This window comes from Rhagoletis zephyria, unplaced genomic scaffold, assembly GCF_001687245.7.
Source record: "Rhagoletis zephyria isolate East Lansing unplaced genomic scaffold, Rhagoletis_zephyria_1.1 Rzeph_scaffold_01791, whole genome shotgun sequence".
Taxonomy (NCBI): Eukaryota; Metazoa; Arthropoda; class Insecta; order Diptera; family Tephritidae; genus Rhagoletis; species Rhagoletis zephyria.
Window position 1 is genome coordinate 33448 of NW_016158875.1, and position 15743 is coordinate 49190.

General features: G+C 33.6%; 1 protein-coding gene across 1 annotated transcript in view; it reads right to left on the reverse strand.

Moving 5' to 3' along the window:
* Window positions 1–6619: 6619 nt before the first annotated feature.
* The window catches only part of LOC108365160 (uncharacterized), a 58820-nt gene continuing 49696 nt past the window's right edge, over window positions 6620–15743 (reverse strand). The window contains exon 2 of the mRNA XM_017619121.1: window positions 6620–11353. Coding sequence (XP_017474610.1) covers window positions 6639–11353 — 4715 coding nt within the window. The 3' untranslated portion in view covers window positions 6620–6638. The remainder of the gene's footprint in view (window positions 11354–15743) is intronic.

A 15743-nucleotide genomic window follows, 5' to 3' on the forward strand; every position in this document is an offset into this window, starting at 1 on the left:
AAGAAGTCTCTGCGCTTCTATAAGCCGCATGGGCAATGTGTGTATTTTTTAATCTTAAAAAAAAAATGTAAATGCTATAATCACTTTTTTAAAGGTAGAAAAAGCCAAGAATGAAAATGCTGCCAGAAAACTTCAAAATGCATCTTGTGGTTCAATGTTACTACAACTGTACAGATTAAAGTTTTATGAGTTAGAAACCCGAAAAGATAAAATAGTCAAAGATTCAAAGTACAAATTTTTCATATAATGAAACTTGTTCATAGTTTTTCTCTTTTTACTTGTAATATAAATGTATTTTTTGATTGTTCTTCGTATTTTCTGTCTTTTAGGTGCCTTATTTTGCTTTTTTTGCCTTTTCCTGCCTTTTTTGCTATTTTGTTTTGCCTTTTTTTGCCTTTTTTGCAACACCTAGTGCCTTTTCCTGCCTTTTTCGCTATTTTATTTTGCCTTTTCCAGCCTATTTCGTTATTTTATTTTGCCTTTTTTATAGGTTTTTAGGTCCTAAAAATCCGTTCCCTGGTAATAACAAATAAGTTTATGCTTTAATGTTACTTTCATTGACGGTAAGCTCCTTTAAACCACTCCATTGTTGACATTTCCACGAAAGAGGATCCAAATTAAAGCAACATCCTAGTATCTAAATTTCTTAAAAGGCCAGATATAATAATATTTCAGGTAACACTGCAAATAATGTAAATTTTTTTTTGCGGTAAGATACTTTAAGGTATTTTAAATCAATGAAATATGTAAATTTACCTTGCGTATTATTATTTTTTAATGCATAAAAAACTCCTTAATAAAATATTAAAATTTCCAAAAAAAGATAATAATTTGTTGGGGTGGCAGTGCTACTTGAGCAGTTTACGAAAAGTATAAACGTCATAAGCACAGTTTATGCCAAAGAATTTCGAAGTGAAACTACCTTCTTTTTTTTTGTATCATGTTTAATACTTCTATATTGGCAGTAACCTATCTGCGCAATGTGTTCAGCAATCAAAGGGAGATAGTTTTGAGCCAAATGTACGTTTCGCGCATGCGAAGTTTCGACTTATCCTCAGTAGCGTTTGAAAATAAATTTTAAGGGGATTATTTTACTCTGGGGTGGTTATGCCCCTTCGTTGCCGATGTTATACAAACTGAAACTTTATGATGAAGTATTAAAATTTTATTTTAAAGCAACCTGGAAATTAAATAAGTAGGGCTGTGCGATTATTCGATTACTCCAGCAAGTTGGTTAATCAATTATTCGGTTAATCAATTACTCGAGTAATCAAGATTTTGATCAAAAAAAAATAATTTTGCTCGTTAAAAGAGTTTGCTTTGGAAAATGCTTATTTTCTTTTTTACATTCTGTATATGAAAAAAATGTTTCGTTTTAATTTTTGAGAACAGAAACGTTGTTTTCAAAGTATCAAGAAACTTTAACTACTTTATACATATGTAAAGAGTTGAAATGTTGATTACTCATTTTACTCGAAATGTTGATTAATGATAAAGCAAATTACTCAAATATTTATTTATTTTTTTGATTAATCAAAAATCTTGATTACTCGAGTAACTGAACTTTTGAGTAATCATAATTTCTAATTAATCGAATAACTGAGTTATTTACTTTATGATTAATTAAAATTTTGAGTAATCAATTAATCGCACAGCCCTATAAATAACCGATTTGAAAATTTTTTAAAATGATTAGCGAATTATTATTTTAAAATGTTTAACTCAAACATATATTTTCACTTTTCACTGAGTAAAGATTTACTCACTATCCTGTTAAAAAGGAATAAATAACTATATTGACTCACGCAAAATTGTAGTGAACTTTATATATTTGCAATGTTGTTCATTTGAAATTTGTTTCGCTATTTTTTTTATAAAAGTAGAGCTCATTACCTAACAAAAACTATAGAAATCCTAATTCCAAACTGTGCAAAAATTCAAAAAAATAAACAAAGTTACATTAGAATTGCAAGCATTTCAGTCAATTTCAATTTCTGGAAATTATCTGCGTACCAAAACGCATGTAAAGCTATTTTATTTATTTTATATCTCCTTTTTTCACATAAAAAGCATCAGTGAGACATTTCTACCATATAATTTATTATAAAATTCGGGAAATTAAATGTAAAATAAAAATTCTCTGTAATTTTCTTTTAACGTTTCACCAATGCGATTTGTTTTGAATTCAAGTGTAATTTTACATACGATTACTCGGTTTTTCTTTTTTTTATTATACATCTGTAGCTCGTTTCTGTAACAATTCGCCTTGTGCTCTACTGCTAATGAGCAGTGTTCAGAACTTTTGGACCAACCGGCTAAATTGGCTAAAAAAAACCGGCTAAAAACGGCTAAACTGTTTCTCTTAAATTTCACGTTTTATTTAAGCAAATCACAGGTAGAAAAACTAAGTAGTTCTTGGAGAGAAATTGCAAATTCAAGTTGGAAAAAATTTTGCAAGCAAGAATTTGCAATTAGGAAAAACATATGATTGTGGCACATGGTTGGATTTTTTGTCGACGATAATTTTAACAAACAAGTTCGTTAAATTTAAAATTTATAAACTTGAGCGATTTTGAAATGAATAATTTAAGTAAATACTTGCTTACTTAATTAATTTAGTTAATTCCAATGATTGAGAAGGTACTCGGCAGAAAAAACTGTATTCGTAATCGGAATGCAATCGTAACCAGAGTCGATTTAGGAAACCCGACAGTTACTACGACAAAGAAATTGAAAGGTATGTTGAAGAAAGTCGGAGTAACAAGAAATATACATGTAGATCCTGTTTATTGCTCATCTGAAAGAATTTTAAAAATTCTATACAAATTTATTATGTTTGAAATGCAACCGTGGACCCTAGCTGGCAGGGAAACTTGCAAATTCCTGCAAATTTGCGTTCGTGCAGAAACTTGCAAATTTATCTACTTGAGAGAGAATTTGGGAGCATTTTTTCTTACTATCTGATATTTTGAGTGACAATTCTCGCTGGATTTTCGAAGAAAAAACCTATTGTCTTCCCATAGAGTTTTGCTCTTGTTTTCATTTTGACATTTGGTTTTTTTAATTCAAGTTGGCGTTCGGTTTTTGGAATTTAAATAAGTTCTCAGCAAAAACATTTGTTTAACAAAATACATATGTATGTGTACATAGTGCTTGCAAATACATATCAATTTTTCCCTTACCTTCAACCTTTAAGCTTGGGCAACAATGATGTTTCTTCGCACTTAAATTTAAGACATTCATAACAAACATTTTATGAAGAAAATCCCCGCTACGGCCTTCTTTAGAAAAAATATATTCGTTTAAAATAAAAATAAGTGAAATCGGCCAAATTTTATATAACCCTGCCTGACATGAAAATTTTCTCCGCGATAAGGCTAGTAGCCATTTCTAACAGATTTTGGGTCGCTTAGTTAAAAATGGAAACATATGTATATATTTGACTTTTAAGAAAACAAGGCAAATAGCAAAATCGGCTAAAAACGGCTATTTTTTAACCGACTTCCAAAAAAGGAGGAGGTTATCAGTGGTCCCATACTAATCTGGTTAAGATCCGATCAGCGGATCATGAGATATATATATATATATTTTTTTTTATATGGGAGTTGAAGTCGGTTTTTTTTTTTTTGCTAAAAATTACTAGTTTTTGCAAAACGTCTAACAAATCGGCTGCGGGCTAAACCGAAATTTCTCCGGCTGTTTGCTATCGCAACCGGCTAAATCTAGCCGGAAAACGGTTAAAATGGCAACACTGCTAATGAGTAATAGATACACGTAAATTATCTACCAGTAGAGAAATAATCGTTAGGGAAGGCTTAGAGAAACGAGCTACAATACTGTAATGTTTGCTGACTGCACTTGTAGATACTGCCAATATAGAAGTATTACATATGAGCTGTTATAAATGAAAGTGGTGAAAGTTGCATAAATCGAGATATTTAAAAGTTTGCATTTGATTAATTTTAAAAATTTTGGTAAAGTTTAATACTCCGGGTGATGTTTCTTTAAGTGCTATGAGACCAAATTTTATTATGCAATAATTAATATTAACGTTGCTAACGAAACTAACATAGTTTTTAACCCCGTAATGGACTTGCACCACTCTCAAAAATAACAAATTCTAAAATAAAAAATAAGGAAAAGTATAAGTCCATGTGTTAACACCCTTTATGGAAATTTTATTTGTTAAAAAATCATTTTTTATTTATTTATTTTTATACTTAAGAAAAAAATAACTAAAACAAGTATTCAAGAAATAACTAAAACAAATAATAAATAAGAAAAGATTGTGATTATTATGTCAAATGAACGTAAAATTTATATTTCTGATCATTTAATTCCAAAGTAAAAAAATGCAAGTAAGGCTTTATTGGCATGTCTAATTTACAGTTAGACTAGTGAAGAATAGGCGGTATGAAAGGAAGTAAACTCATCATGCCTGTGTATTTCTCCTTTGTAACAGGTCTTCAACATAGTAATCTTGCTAAGATATTTCGGTCTTCCCCTTTTCCCAAATAGAAAAATTGCTTTAAATGGAGCGCCTGGTCCCATAGTAGTTTTATAAAAAAATTTTGTGAGGCTCGTCTTATCTGATTCTCATCCAGCAAATTTGCAACCAATTTACTGTCGTACGCTGCGTAGATGCATTTAAAAACGTGTTCTGTTGCTCGAAACTCCCCATTTGCCAAAATAAATGAAAGAGGGATTTTCCCTTTACCTCTGAAATGCGATTCTTGAACACTTTCGCACATTTGCAATTTTTATTTCGAAATTTCTTTGCGGGGATAACTTTTCCAATTTTGGTATAATATTTATCGCCTTTATTTCTTTTGACTTTCCTAACTTTCTGCCCATTGTTGAGTCTGTTAACTTCAAAATTCTATGCCCCTTTTTAGTTGGCAATCTCGAATTATCATTGCTCGAAAAGCTCTCATCATCGGAATCAAAGAGTTGATTTCTTTTTCGTATACGAACTGGTCTTATTTCTGTAATAAAAAAGTTAAATCTAAGTTCACTCCGGATATTGGTTTTACTAAATATGAAAGTTACAACTTTTCCGCCGTAACTCAATGTTAATCTTACTTACCACTATCACAGTACGAACAAATTGATGTATTCATTATATGAAATATTATTTACGTATGTAAACATTCATTGCTTTTATAATAGTAGAGGAACACCAAATAATAGGAATTGCGAACAAACCAAACATTACTTTGACATCAGTTACCCTGTTTACACTTTTGGTTTTAAAGATTCCTACAATCGCCATAAATATTTGCCAAATATCTGCACAATCGTAACAATCAATAATAATAGCCATTAAAATGTTGTTTCAATTATGATCATTACGAATGGACTTAAACCACTTAAAAAAAAATATTTCTGCGATAAGATTGTAAAGTAAATTTGTTTTGATTATTTTTTTGATAAATTTTGCACCATTGAATTTAATTTAATATACATAAAAAGATGGTGTCTATACCTAACTAAAACAGTAATCAACTCATTTTTTTCCAAAAGTGGACTTACACCACTTTCATTTATAACCGCTCATATATGGCCGGCACATGTAGTATTTAAATGATAGAAACAAATTTTTTAATGTGCAAAATTAATAAGATTCATATGAAATTTCAATTGGTAAACGCTTGTCAATAGCATTTTCAATGTTGATAATTTATCAAGAAAAGAGCTTTTGATTTCTATGCTTGAATTCCAATCCTTAATAAATAATAAAAAATTGACAAATTATAAAATTGTTGTATTTATCAAGTGCACAGAATCCATATATGTAATACTTCTATATTGGCAGTAAGCTAGCATCTCAATGTGTAAGCATTTCGAAATCAAAGCGAGACAGTCTAGTACCGTTTTTGTCAATGTATTGTGTACGTGAGTGCCGTTTTTGGGTGTGTGTTGTGTACATGTTTATTTATAAACGAATGTGTTCCTTTTCTTTCGAACGTGTTTATTGATATATCTGTACTGTAGTGTTTTCGGACGGTACTAGCTCTTACTGCCAATATAGGAGTATTACATATATGACAGAATCGGGTTGTAAGAATAAAAGTAAGCATTTAAAATCTTTTTTGGAACTAGCTGTCAACCAAGCGTTCTGTTGCTATACAAAATAAGTTAATAGTAAAAGCAAATATTTTTAAAGCAGGCTTGAGCGAAATCGGACCATAAATACTGGTTTACCAAACATATCGACTCCTGCGCCACCTATCGGATTAATTCATCTTTCATATTGCATTGTCATCGGGTTCTGACTGAACTATGAAGTTTCAAGTAGCTAGATCATCGGGAAGTGGGTCAAAAATTTATTGCAAGATTTGCCCCAAACAAACATATGTATGTACATACATTTGTACATACTTGCATACAGAGCAAGTTAAATAAAAGCTTGTAAAATAGAGGAATAGGTACGTTTTGCTCCCAAAGCACATTGAACAGGTGATAGCACCAGAGCAAAAACAAAAAGCTACGTGCGATTTCTTATTGAATTTGGATCTAGAATGTCAAAATAAGTGAAGTTTCAAGTATGTATGATTTTAACTTGACTGAATAACCGCGTAATACGTTAAAAAATGGTTAAGCGCGCTCCAGCAACGGTTTTTTACTAGGTTTAATACTTACTGATCTCGAACAGCAATAGTAGGAACTCCTTTAGTTGCAGTGTTTGACTGAAGTGCGGGGGGACTTCTGAATTCTTGTTGAGAGGCAGCGGATTTGCAACTAACTCGTTCCAATGTGATTTGTTTTTTGAGTATTTCAGGCCTCAACGATTTGAAAATGCTGCCTTGGACTGAACATATTTCGGATTTTTCTTTGAAGTTATATTCAAAAGCTCCTCGGCCGTTCTTATCATTATTGACACAGGCAGTCTCCGCGCCTTTTAATATGTTACAACATTCGAAAAATAACCTCTCATCTGGATTGAGATTTAAGCGTGACGTGTTGTTAAAAGGTGTTTTAACTTTGCCGCCGTCATTTAGCTCTCGTCTTTCGCTACCATCAACAGCATCAACTCGTTCTAAATTATTATATTGTATATCAGTGACATCGTTTCCCTTTCTCTCAGTTAATCGTTGCATTTCATTGCCGTCCTCTGATTTTTTTGAAGCAATGCATTCAGCTGAGATATTCGTTTTCAGATCATTATCAGCCACGGCTTTACATATTATTGGCGGAGTGTTCTCCAAGCTTTTTGATAGCAGGTATTCTTGTGCAGATAATTTTGATACATGAGCTAATGTCATATTGTGTTTTGTTAAAGAATGTAGAGTATAAAAAACTTTTTTACACAAAGTACACTCAAATTTCTCCGCAGTAGAGTCATGATTGACACGTTTTTTTGGTCTCCGTTTCAGTAAAATGCTTCTTCTCCGACGTCTTCTTCTGCTCCGTCCTCTTCCTACGTCTTGTGAATAACTGGTATACACGCTAAGTTCATCTTCTAAATCCATGTCCATCACTTCTGTATTTGTATTTTCATCGCAAATAGATCCAAAATTTGAACGATCGTCGTTAAAGTTGGGAGCACTTCTAACACTCATGGACGTTGGCGGCCGACTATAACACTTACTATTCGAATCGTCTTGCAATTCATTGGCTAATTCAAACCCATCATTAATAAACATGAATTCTTCGTTCTCAGCAGACATGATCTTTTCATTCACGTTTTTAGCTATTTCTGTGAGATAATTGTCTTCTTCAACATCACATATTTCTTCCATATTCTTTTCCCTGTCACATGCTTCCGAATTTTCATTATTTTCGTTTTTGTGTATATTCTTATTAAGTCGCGGATCGCGACTGGAAACAACGCTTTTGGTTTCTACAGTTGGTGCTATTTGATTATTAATGTTAGTTTCAGTATTAGCAGATAGGATGCTTGGCCTTAAAAGCGATGATCTAGCAGCAGCCGGTAAATGAGATTTTGTTTCAGAAACGTTTATGGGAGCCGAATTCCTGGCTTCTAACTCTGTTAGTTGTTTTTCTATGCCTATGGAAAATGATTCAAGTGACGACTTAAGCTTACTTATATTCTCATTATCTAACGGTTTTCCTTTGCCACGATAATTGCGTTTTTTATTTCTTTTGATGGTGACATCTTTTTCTTTGGTTTTCTCACTGGGTTCATTGTTTGTACTTATAGATGGTGTCACTTCATCTACAGCTTGAGTAGATTTGTTACAGGTAATATTTTGTTTTAGTCGGGCTTTGCTTGTTTTCGGTTTGCTTTGATCTTGCTTCTGCCGACCTGCAGCCTCGATGTTTTTACTTGAACTTACATCGTTGTTTAGTTGATCGTTCTTAGAAGATGTAACAGTTCGTTTTGTGCTTGACATTAAAAGCATTCCTGTTACAAATAGATCCTCACTTTTCTCATAAGCTAAGTTTTCTAGCCTTTTGAGGTTATCACGACGTGTTTTATCAATTTTGAAGCTTTCCAAAAGTTGGTCCGCCACAATCGCAGCCAACTCATTCTTACGTCGACGTCTCTGTTTCTTTTTGGCCTCGATGGTATTTTCTACTTGGCCGCAGCTGTGGAAACCAGATGAGGTATTATTTATGTTGCTCATATTTTCCTCAGTTATGAGATTAGGATTTATATCGTTGAAAATCCCAACTGTAGGTGAAACGCAATTATTAACTTCTTTATTGGGCTCAGTTGAAAAACTTAAGGGTTCTTTATCAATTATTTGCGTTTCATTGGAAACACTTAAGTCGGTACAAGTTTTCTGACATGATATTGTTTCGCACCCTGGAAGTGGGGTGTCACCGACACTGGATTTCATTTCACATTGTGACGAATTTTCAATATTTGGAGAAGATTCAGAGTTTTTAGATGTAGTTAACGTTGTGGTTGTGTGCAAACTATCTAACACTATTTCTGGCATCGTTGCTAGTACGTTTGGACGACAATCTAAAGTTTTTGATCGCACATAACGTTTTTGAGGTAAAAAAACTATAGATTCTTTGGAATTATCTTTTTCGATTACGGCTGCTTCTTCGTTTGTCTTTTGCAGATTAACTACCGCATCGGACAATGATGATTTCGCTAAAACCATTTGCGATGCCCTTGGCTGCGTTTGCACAAGTTGCTCTACTGGTGTCGAATTTCTTAGATGTAATGCAGGTATTGGATTAATTTTCTGAGCCAATTTATTAGTTTTGTCACTGTCTTTTTCATCACTGTCTGGCAGACTTGCTGTCACGGCATTAATTACTGAGTTTATGGCGTCGTCAATGTGATTAATAACTTCCTCATCCATTTTTAGAGAAGTTTTTCCTTTCGCCAAAATATCCCTTTTATGCAACGAAGATTCTTTGTTAGCTCCTTTGCCGCTATTTGTGGTTACTGGCTTCGAAGCATTTTCGTTGGTGTTTTTGCTTGAATTCCTTTTTCTGGAAGAGCATTTAGGAGTGGGATTCACCAAAACCGTTTCTGTGGTAGTCGTATTTCCAGGATTTCGTATTTGTGGTATTTTTAAAAGTTCCAGATTAGAATAAAATTGCTTGTTTAAAACAGCATCATTAGGTGGAGCCATAGTCATGTTAATGCCTACTGGAGTTATGGAATGCGTCTCAATAGGTTTTATAAGAGGTGTTAACGTCATTACAGCAGATGCATCCTGTGTTTGATCTTTGCCCGATTTTTTGGAGAGGTCCAATGGTTCGTCTTCCAGAATGAAATTTCTTGCCTCAAAACCACAAATTGTTTGTCTTCTTACCGGTATGCCACTGCCACCCCGATATGGATTAAAACAAAGTAGTTCGTTTGGAGTATGCTTCTTCACACTTTTCGTGTTGGATAAATTCAAAGGTTCTGAATTGAATAATGGTGCCACAGGCAAAATAGGCGTCATTGGACCCCCTGGAACTATGGCTGACATAGGCGCCATAGCTGCCACAGGTACTAAAGGAGTGATAGATACTGGAGTTGGTAAAAGAGGTGGCTGTGGTAATACTGCTAAAACAGGCGGTGGTGGTGGTATATTATTAACTGGCATATTTTGCATCGGATGAGTAAGCGGCAACGTTGGAAAAGGAGGAACCAATTCAGTCATTGCGCTGGGTTTCGATAGTGATGGTGGTATTTTATTCACAAATACTGCAGGGGGCGGTTTTGGCATCAATAAAGCAGTATCAAAATCAGAAGAAGCCAAGGTAATCGGAACTATTGTTGATGCAATCGGATCTATATTTGCTGTTATTAATGGTGTTTGCTTATTTAGCAGGGGGCATTTTGTATTTTCCTGTGACAAGTTAATATTAGTGTTCTTATTAAGGTAATTCACATTTGCATTAGTCTGAACACTTAGTTTTGAAGCAGTTATTGTACTAGAGGAAGTTGAAAGTGGTATCAGTTTTTCAAGTGGTGCGTTTGCAACGACCGGTGCGTTTGGTAATTTCGGAATATTTGATGGAGTTCTAGTTAAAGATTCTAGTGCTGTTTGAACTTTAGCTACCGTCGGCTGGGGTGTCGCATTGTCCATTTTAATAATCTTTCGTGATACCGTTTTCCTTTTAGGTGGTTTTATTTCCGCGCTTGATTTGCTTTTGTGCTCATTATTTATATCTGTTTCCATGTATGGCTCATCCTTGTTAAACGAATTTTGTTCAGTCTTTAGTTTTTCTTCCAATTTCCCAGTGAGCATTGCAATGCAGTCATTAATTTTCTTACTTCTTTTCTTACTGCAAGTTGCGGTGTCGATATATTGCGAGTTGTTTTTGAGTTCATTATTTCCTGATGCACATAAAGCCGTCTGTTTTTGTAAATCTGTTTGTTGTCCCGATTTGTTTGAACGTAAGCTGTCACAAACTCGACTTTCGGTTAAGAAATTTCCGTGTTCGGGAGCAGAGATTATTATTTCAGCCGCACATTCCACAGCAGTCGAAGGCTCTTTTGAAGGCAACGACGGAGTTCCACATTTACCTATGTCTGCTCCTACATTAGTAATACTACAAAAAGTGTTGCCCGATGTTGTACCAGCTGGAACTAATTTGTCGTTTAGATTCTTAAAATTTCGGCCATTATCTCTTTCTACATTATTTGAAAAAGTAGCTAAGGTTAACTTTTTTGTCTTGTTTTTTGAAAGCATCTTCTCCGCTTTATGATGTAATACTTTTTTATTTTTAGTTGATTTGTTTGAGAATTTGCATTTAACCTTAGATAGTTTTGAAATTTGTCTTGCACGTGTTGATCTTAGCCTCCCTTGGCTGCTGAATATTTTGTGCTTCGTAATAAATTTCGCCTTTTTAGTTTTCGTCAAAGCAGGAAATATTTTTTTACAAATTCGTTTTGGTGGCAGGTTTTCCAGCATCTTTTTGATTGATTCAGCTGAATAAAGAAAAAAAAGGCATTAAAAAACGGCAAAATAAACATGCTTTAGGTATTTTGGTCAGGAAGTATTAGTTTAATCAAAAATTCAAATATGTACATATGTATTAAACGTGTGCGCAAAACATTTTGCTTGCATAGTCTTCATAGTGTACACCAAGGCGAATACATATAAGGTGGTATCGATTGAACAAATACAACAATTACTTGTATTTGGTTTTTGCTTTTAGCGGGCCATTGTCAAATTTCAGCTATTCTTCCCCGAATGAAAAAGGGCGACAGAAAATGCAAACACTCTCACGTTTTCACTCACTCACTAACGAAATTCAAAATTTTGACAATCAAACGCTACTCACAGCTGATGAAACAACACCACCTTATATAATTTCGCCTTGGTGTACACCATGATACAAAAAAGAAGGTAGTTCCCAAGGCGAATTTATATAAGGTGGTGTTACTAGCTCAGCTGATTTTGTGTATGTGTTTCGCCGCACGGCTTCTGATATCAAATTGAAAAATTTTGTTTGAATTTCTACACACACTCTTACAGATTTTGACAGTTTATGCCGCCAAAGCAAAAACAAAATACATGTAAATTTTTGTTTTTGTACTCCTGCTATCACCTTATATTAATTCGCCTTGGTAGTTCCATTGTCACTTTTTCGTCGCCATATTAACAATCTGACAATTAAGCAGATTGTGACATTTTGTGCTACCATATCCAATATCTAAAATCCTTCAACTTTTATTATTAATTTTTTGTTTATTTAAAGCATTTTGTTCTTATAATCGAAATTTGAACAAGCAAACGGTCTTTTGTTGGCTATGGTTCGGTTATTTCTCCAATGATTTTGGGTTATTGTGTCCACACGCGTATCCCAAATAAAAAAAATGTGAACATACGCCTGCGATCAAAGGATTAAAATTTGATTCAAAATAAAGATTTAAAATTTTCGAACACTAAGTTGTTAATAAATTCGGTGTGAAATATGCACTTTTTTGTAGAAAATACCGTGTAGCCGGAGTTGGGCAGATTAAGGTTATTTTTCTAAGCGCGGCCGAAGGCCTCCAACGCGGAGGTATTCTGCGCGTAAGTTCTTTGGTTGCCGTAACCCGAGCTTACATTTTCTGGCAAAATGCTAAGTTTACCCCATTTTCAAATGGGTGCCGAGCGGTCAGAGAGGTGAAGGGTGACTGGCCTTAAAGTTTGGACCGTTCTCTTTCTAATGGGTGGTCATAAATTTTTTTTCACACTCGCTCCAATATTGAACAGTAAACTATATTTAAGGGATTCGCAAGCCACCATAAAAGTCGTATTATGAAATTTCACACCGTTAAAAAAGTATTTGGTTGTGGTTTCAAGTCCTCTAAACATTTGTTTAGCCGTTCAAAACTTTACGACAATAGGACACTTACGACACCTTGTGAACCATCTAAATATGTATTAAATTCACACCGAAATATGTATGTATCTTATTATATGTATATGTGCACTAAAATTTAATTAACCTAAATGGGAAGTGGTCATCGTATTTAGTGTAAAATTTAAACATTTTTAAGATTCGATTTTAATTACTTTTAAACAGTTAATGTTATTAAAACTATTTTATACCTAATCCCAAATTTATGATATAAAATCCCCTCTACCAAAAAACTTAAATTGGGTAACGCTGCTTCGAATTTTTAACAATTGAGCAATTGTCAAAAATCTGCTTTTTAATCAAAGTTGTTTATTGAAACTACCCAGTTGAACTTGAAGTGAGATCTCCTGAAGGGATGAACAGAAGAGTACTCCCTTTGACATGATTTTGGATTAATAGGAGAGATTTTTCTATTCTGTACTCTAATGCTACTCATTGTGGAGCAAAAGGGGAGATCTACCCAAGCGATGAATAAAAGAGTACTCCCGTTTACATGATTCTGGAGCAATAGAAAAGAATTATGCGTTGTGTACTCCCATATTACTCCCAGGTTGAACTTGAAGTGGGATCTCCTCATGGGATGGACAGAAGAGTACTCCCTTTGACATGATTTTGGAGCAATAGGAGAGATTTTTCTGTTCTGTACTCCAATGCTACTCATTGTGGAGCAAAAGAGGAGATCTCCCCAAGCGATGAATAAAAGAGTACTCCCGTTTTCATGATTCAGGAGCAATATAAAAGATTTCTCCGTTCTGTACTCCCACATTACTCATTGTGGAGCAAGTTATTTTTTCTTTTTAATTCAAAAATAAAAAATGTCTATCATTGTTAAAAAAATATTGCCGAATTGTGTCTGCTGGCTCGCGAAGTAAGTGACTAATTTAATTAAAAATATATAACAAATATTAAAATTAAAGATGACTGATAGTTTTATTTCAAAGCGCCATTTGAGGCGGCTTGTTAAAGCAGAATTAAATAAATACACAATTTATGAAGAAAAACCTGCGAAAGCATGTGATTTCAATAGTGACGATGGTGCTGTTGAACCCCAAATTATTGGTTCTTTCCAAAGTGCTGTTAGTTCCCAAACTGTGACGGAAGAACCGTTGGCTAAAAAATTGGCCATATGGGCTATAGAGAATCGTATAACAAGGAAACCGTGCAATGAACTGCTCGGAATTTTGAAAGAAAATAATTTAGCTATACCATCTACAAAAAAATCTCTTTTGCAAAGTTACCAACCAAATGAAATAAATGTTGTTCCAATGCCACCCGGTGAATATTTTCATTTCGGTTTGGAAAAATCCGTGCAAATTCATTTGAAAAATGTGGATGTCGTAGGGGAAAAGTTATTAATAGATATCTTCTGCGATGGATTGCCTGTTTATAAAAGTTAAAGTTAAAAACTTTAAACTGTTTAACCAATTTCTTTATGGTAAGATTATAGAAAATTTTGTATGTAGTACTTATATTTGTTTCCTTAAAAAATAACTTTTTTGCAGACGCTTTAAAAGATGACAACCTGACATACGACGGTTATGAAGAAACCTTTAAAAAAGCTTTTCTTAAAGCTAAAGCATCGTTTTACTGAAAAACTTATAAATTAAAAAAAGCTAATTGAGCATGTACTTGTTATTATTATCGTTATTAATATTCAAAAATATGTTTTATATGTTGTTCAATATTACTGTTAGAGAACGTAAAAATTTTATATGCTCTTGCTCAAAAAAATTCTACAATTAAAATGTAAATGTTATGTTACATGCAATTAAAAAAAAAAGATTAAATTAATAAATTAAACAAAAAAACGTTGTAATCGTATCTCTTCCGAATTTGTTGCTTATTAAATGAATCTCTTATTGCTCCATTATGAGGTTTTTATGATTACTCTTCAACTGCTTATATAAAGGAGGCTTGAGGGTTGATTCACCAAAATCCCCCAATGCTCGCTTAGGAGTAAAATGAGATTTTTAACAAAACCTCCCTCATTACTGATTTGGGAGGCTTTAGGGATGATTCTCCAAAGCTCCCGCATTGTTCGCTTGGGAGGAAAAGATTTTTAACAAAAACTCCCTCATTACTCATTTGGGTGGTTTGCGGGAAGATTCTCCAAAACTCCCTCATTACTCGGCTGGGAGAAATGTGAGATTATTAACAAAAACTCCCTCATTGTTCGTTTGGGAGGTGAAAAAGATATGCCCTCATAGGACAAGCAATGTAAAAAGCTAGTATACAAAATAGCATGCTTATACACAGAAGTATAGGGAGTAAAGGGGATTAATGCCGTACTCTCAAGGGAATACTCCCGGATTACTCAAACGATGATCCCTAGTTCTACTGGGTACCTTCTTTTTTGTATCATGGTGTACACCATGATAAAAACATAGTAAGGTAAAACCGTTCTCTCAATTCGTCGGCCATGATTTTTTTGAAGTTTGTCAACATTTTAAAATCATATAAAATTGAGAGTAACAAAAAGGAATTGTTCAAAGTTGTTGTTGTTTGAGATTGAAAATGAGAATGTGTGTGTGAGTTTGTGTGTAGAATTTTAAAATTAAATTGTTTGCAAACGTCAAGAATTTGAAAATTTTCTCTCAGCGGTTCTACCTTTCTATTTTTTCATCATGGTGTACACTATTAAACTGTTCTCTCTTTCACTGTGCTCGATTTGTCAGCAATATAATTTAAAAATTCAAAACTCAAACTCACACACACATTCTCATTTTCAATATCAAACAACAATTGTGAACAATTTCATTTTTTTATTTTCAATTTTATTCAACAATTTATATTGAGCTCGAGGCCGTTTTTTAAATGAAAATTTATTGTGGAAAAGCAACAATAATTTGAAAAATTGTAGAAGTGATAGCTATTTCGGAAATCACCACATTTCCTCATCAGACTTCTTTCAGTAGGATTCGAACCGACGATCCCACTGACTCAGCCAGTTGCCTATGCACCGTGCTAAG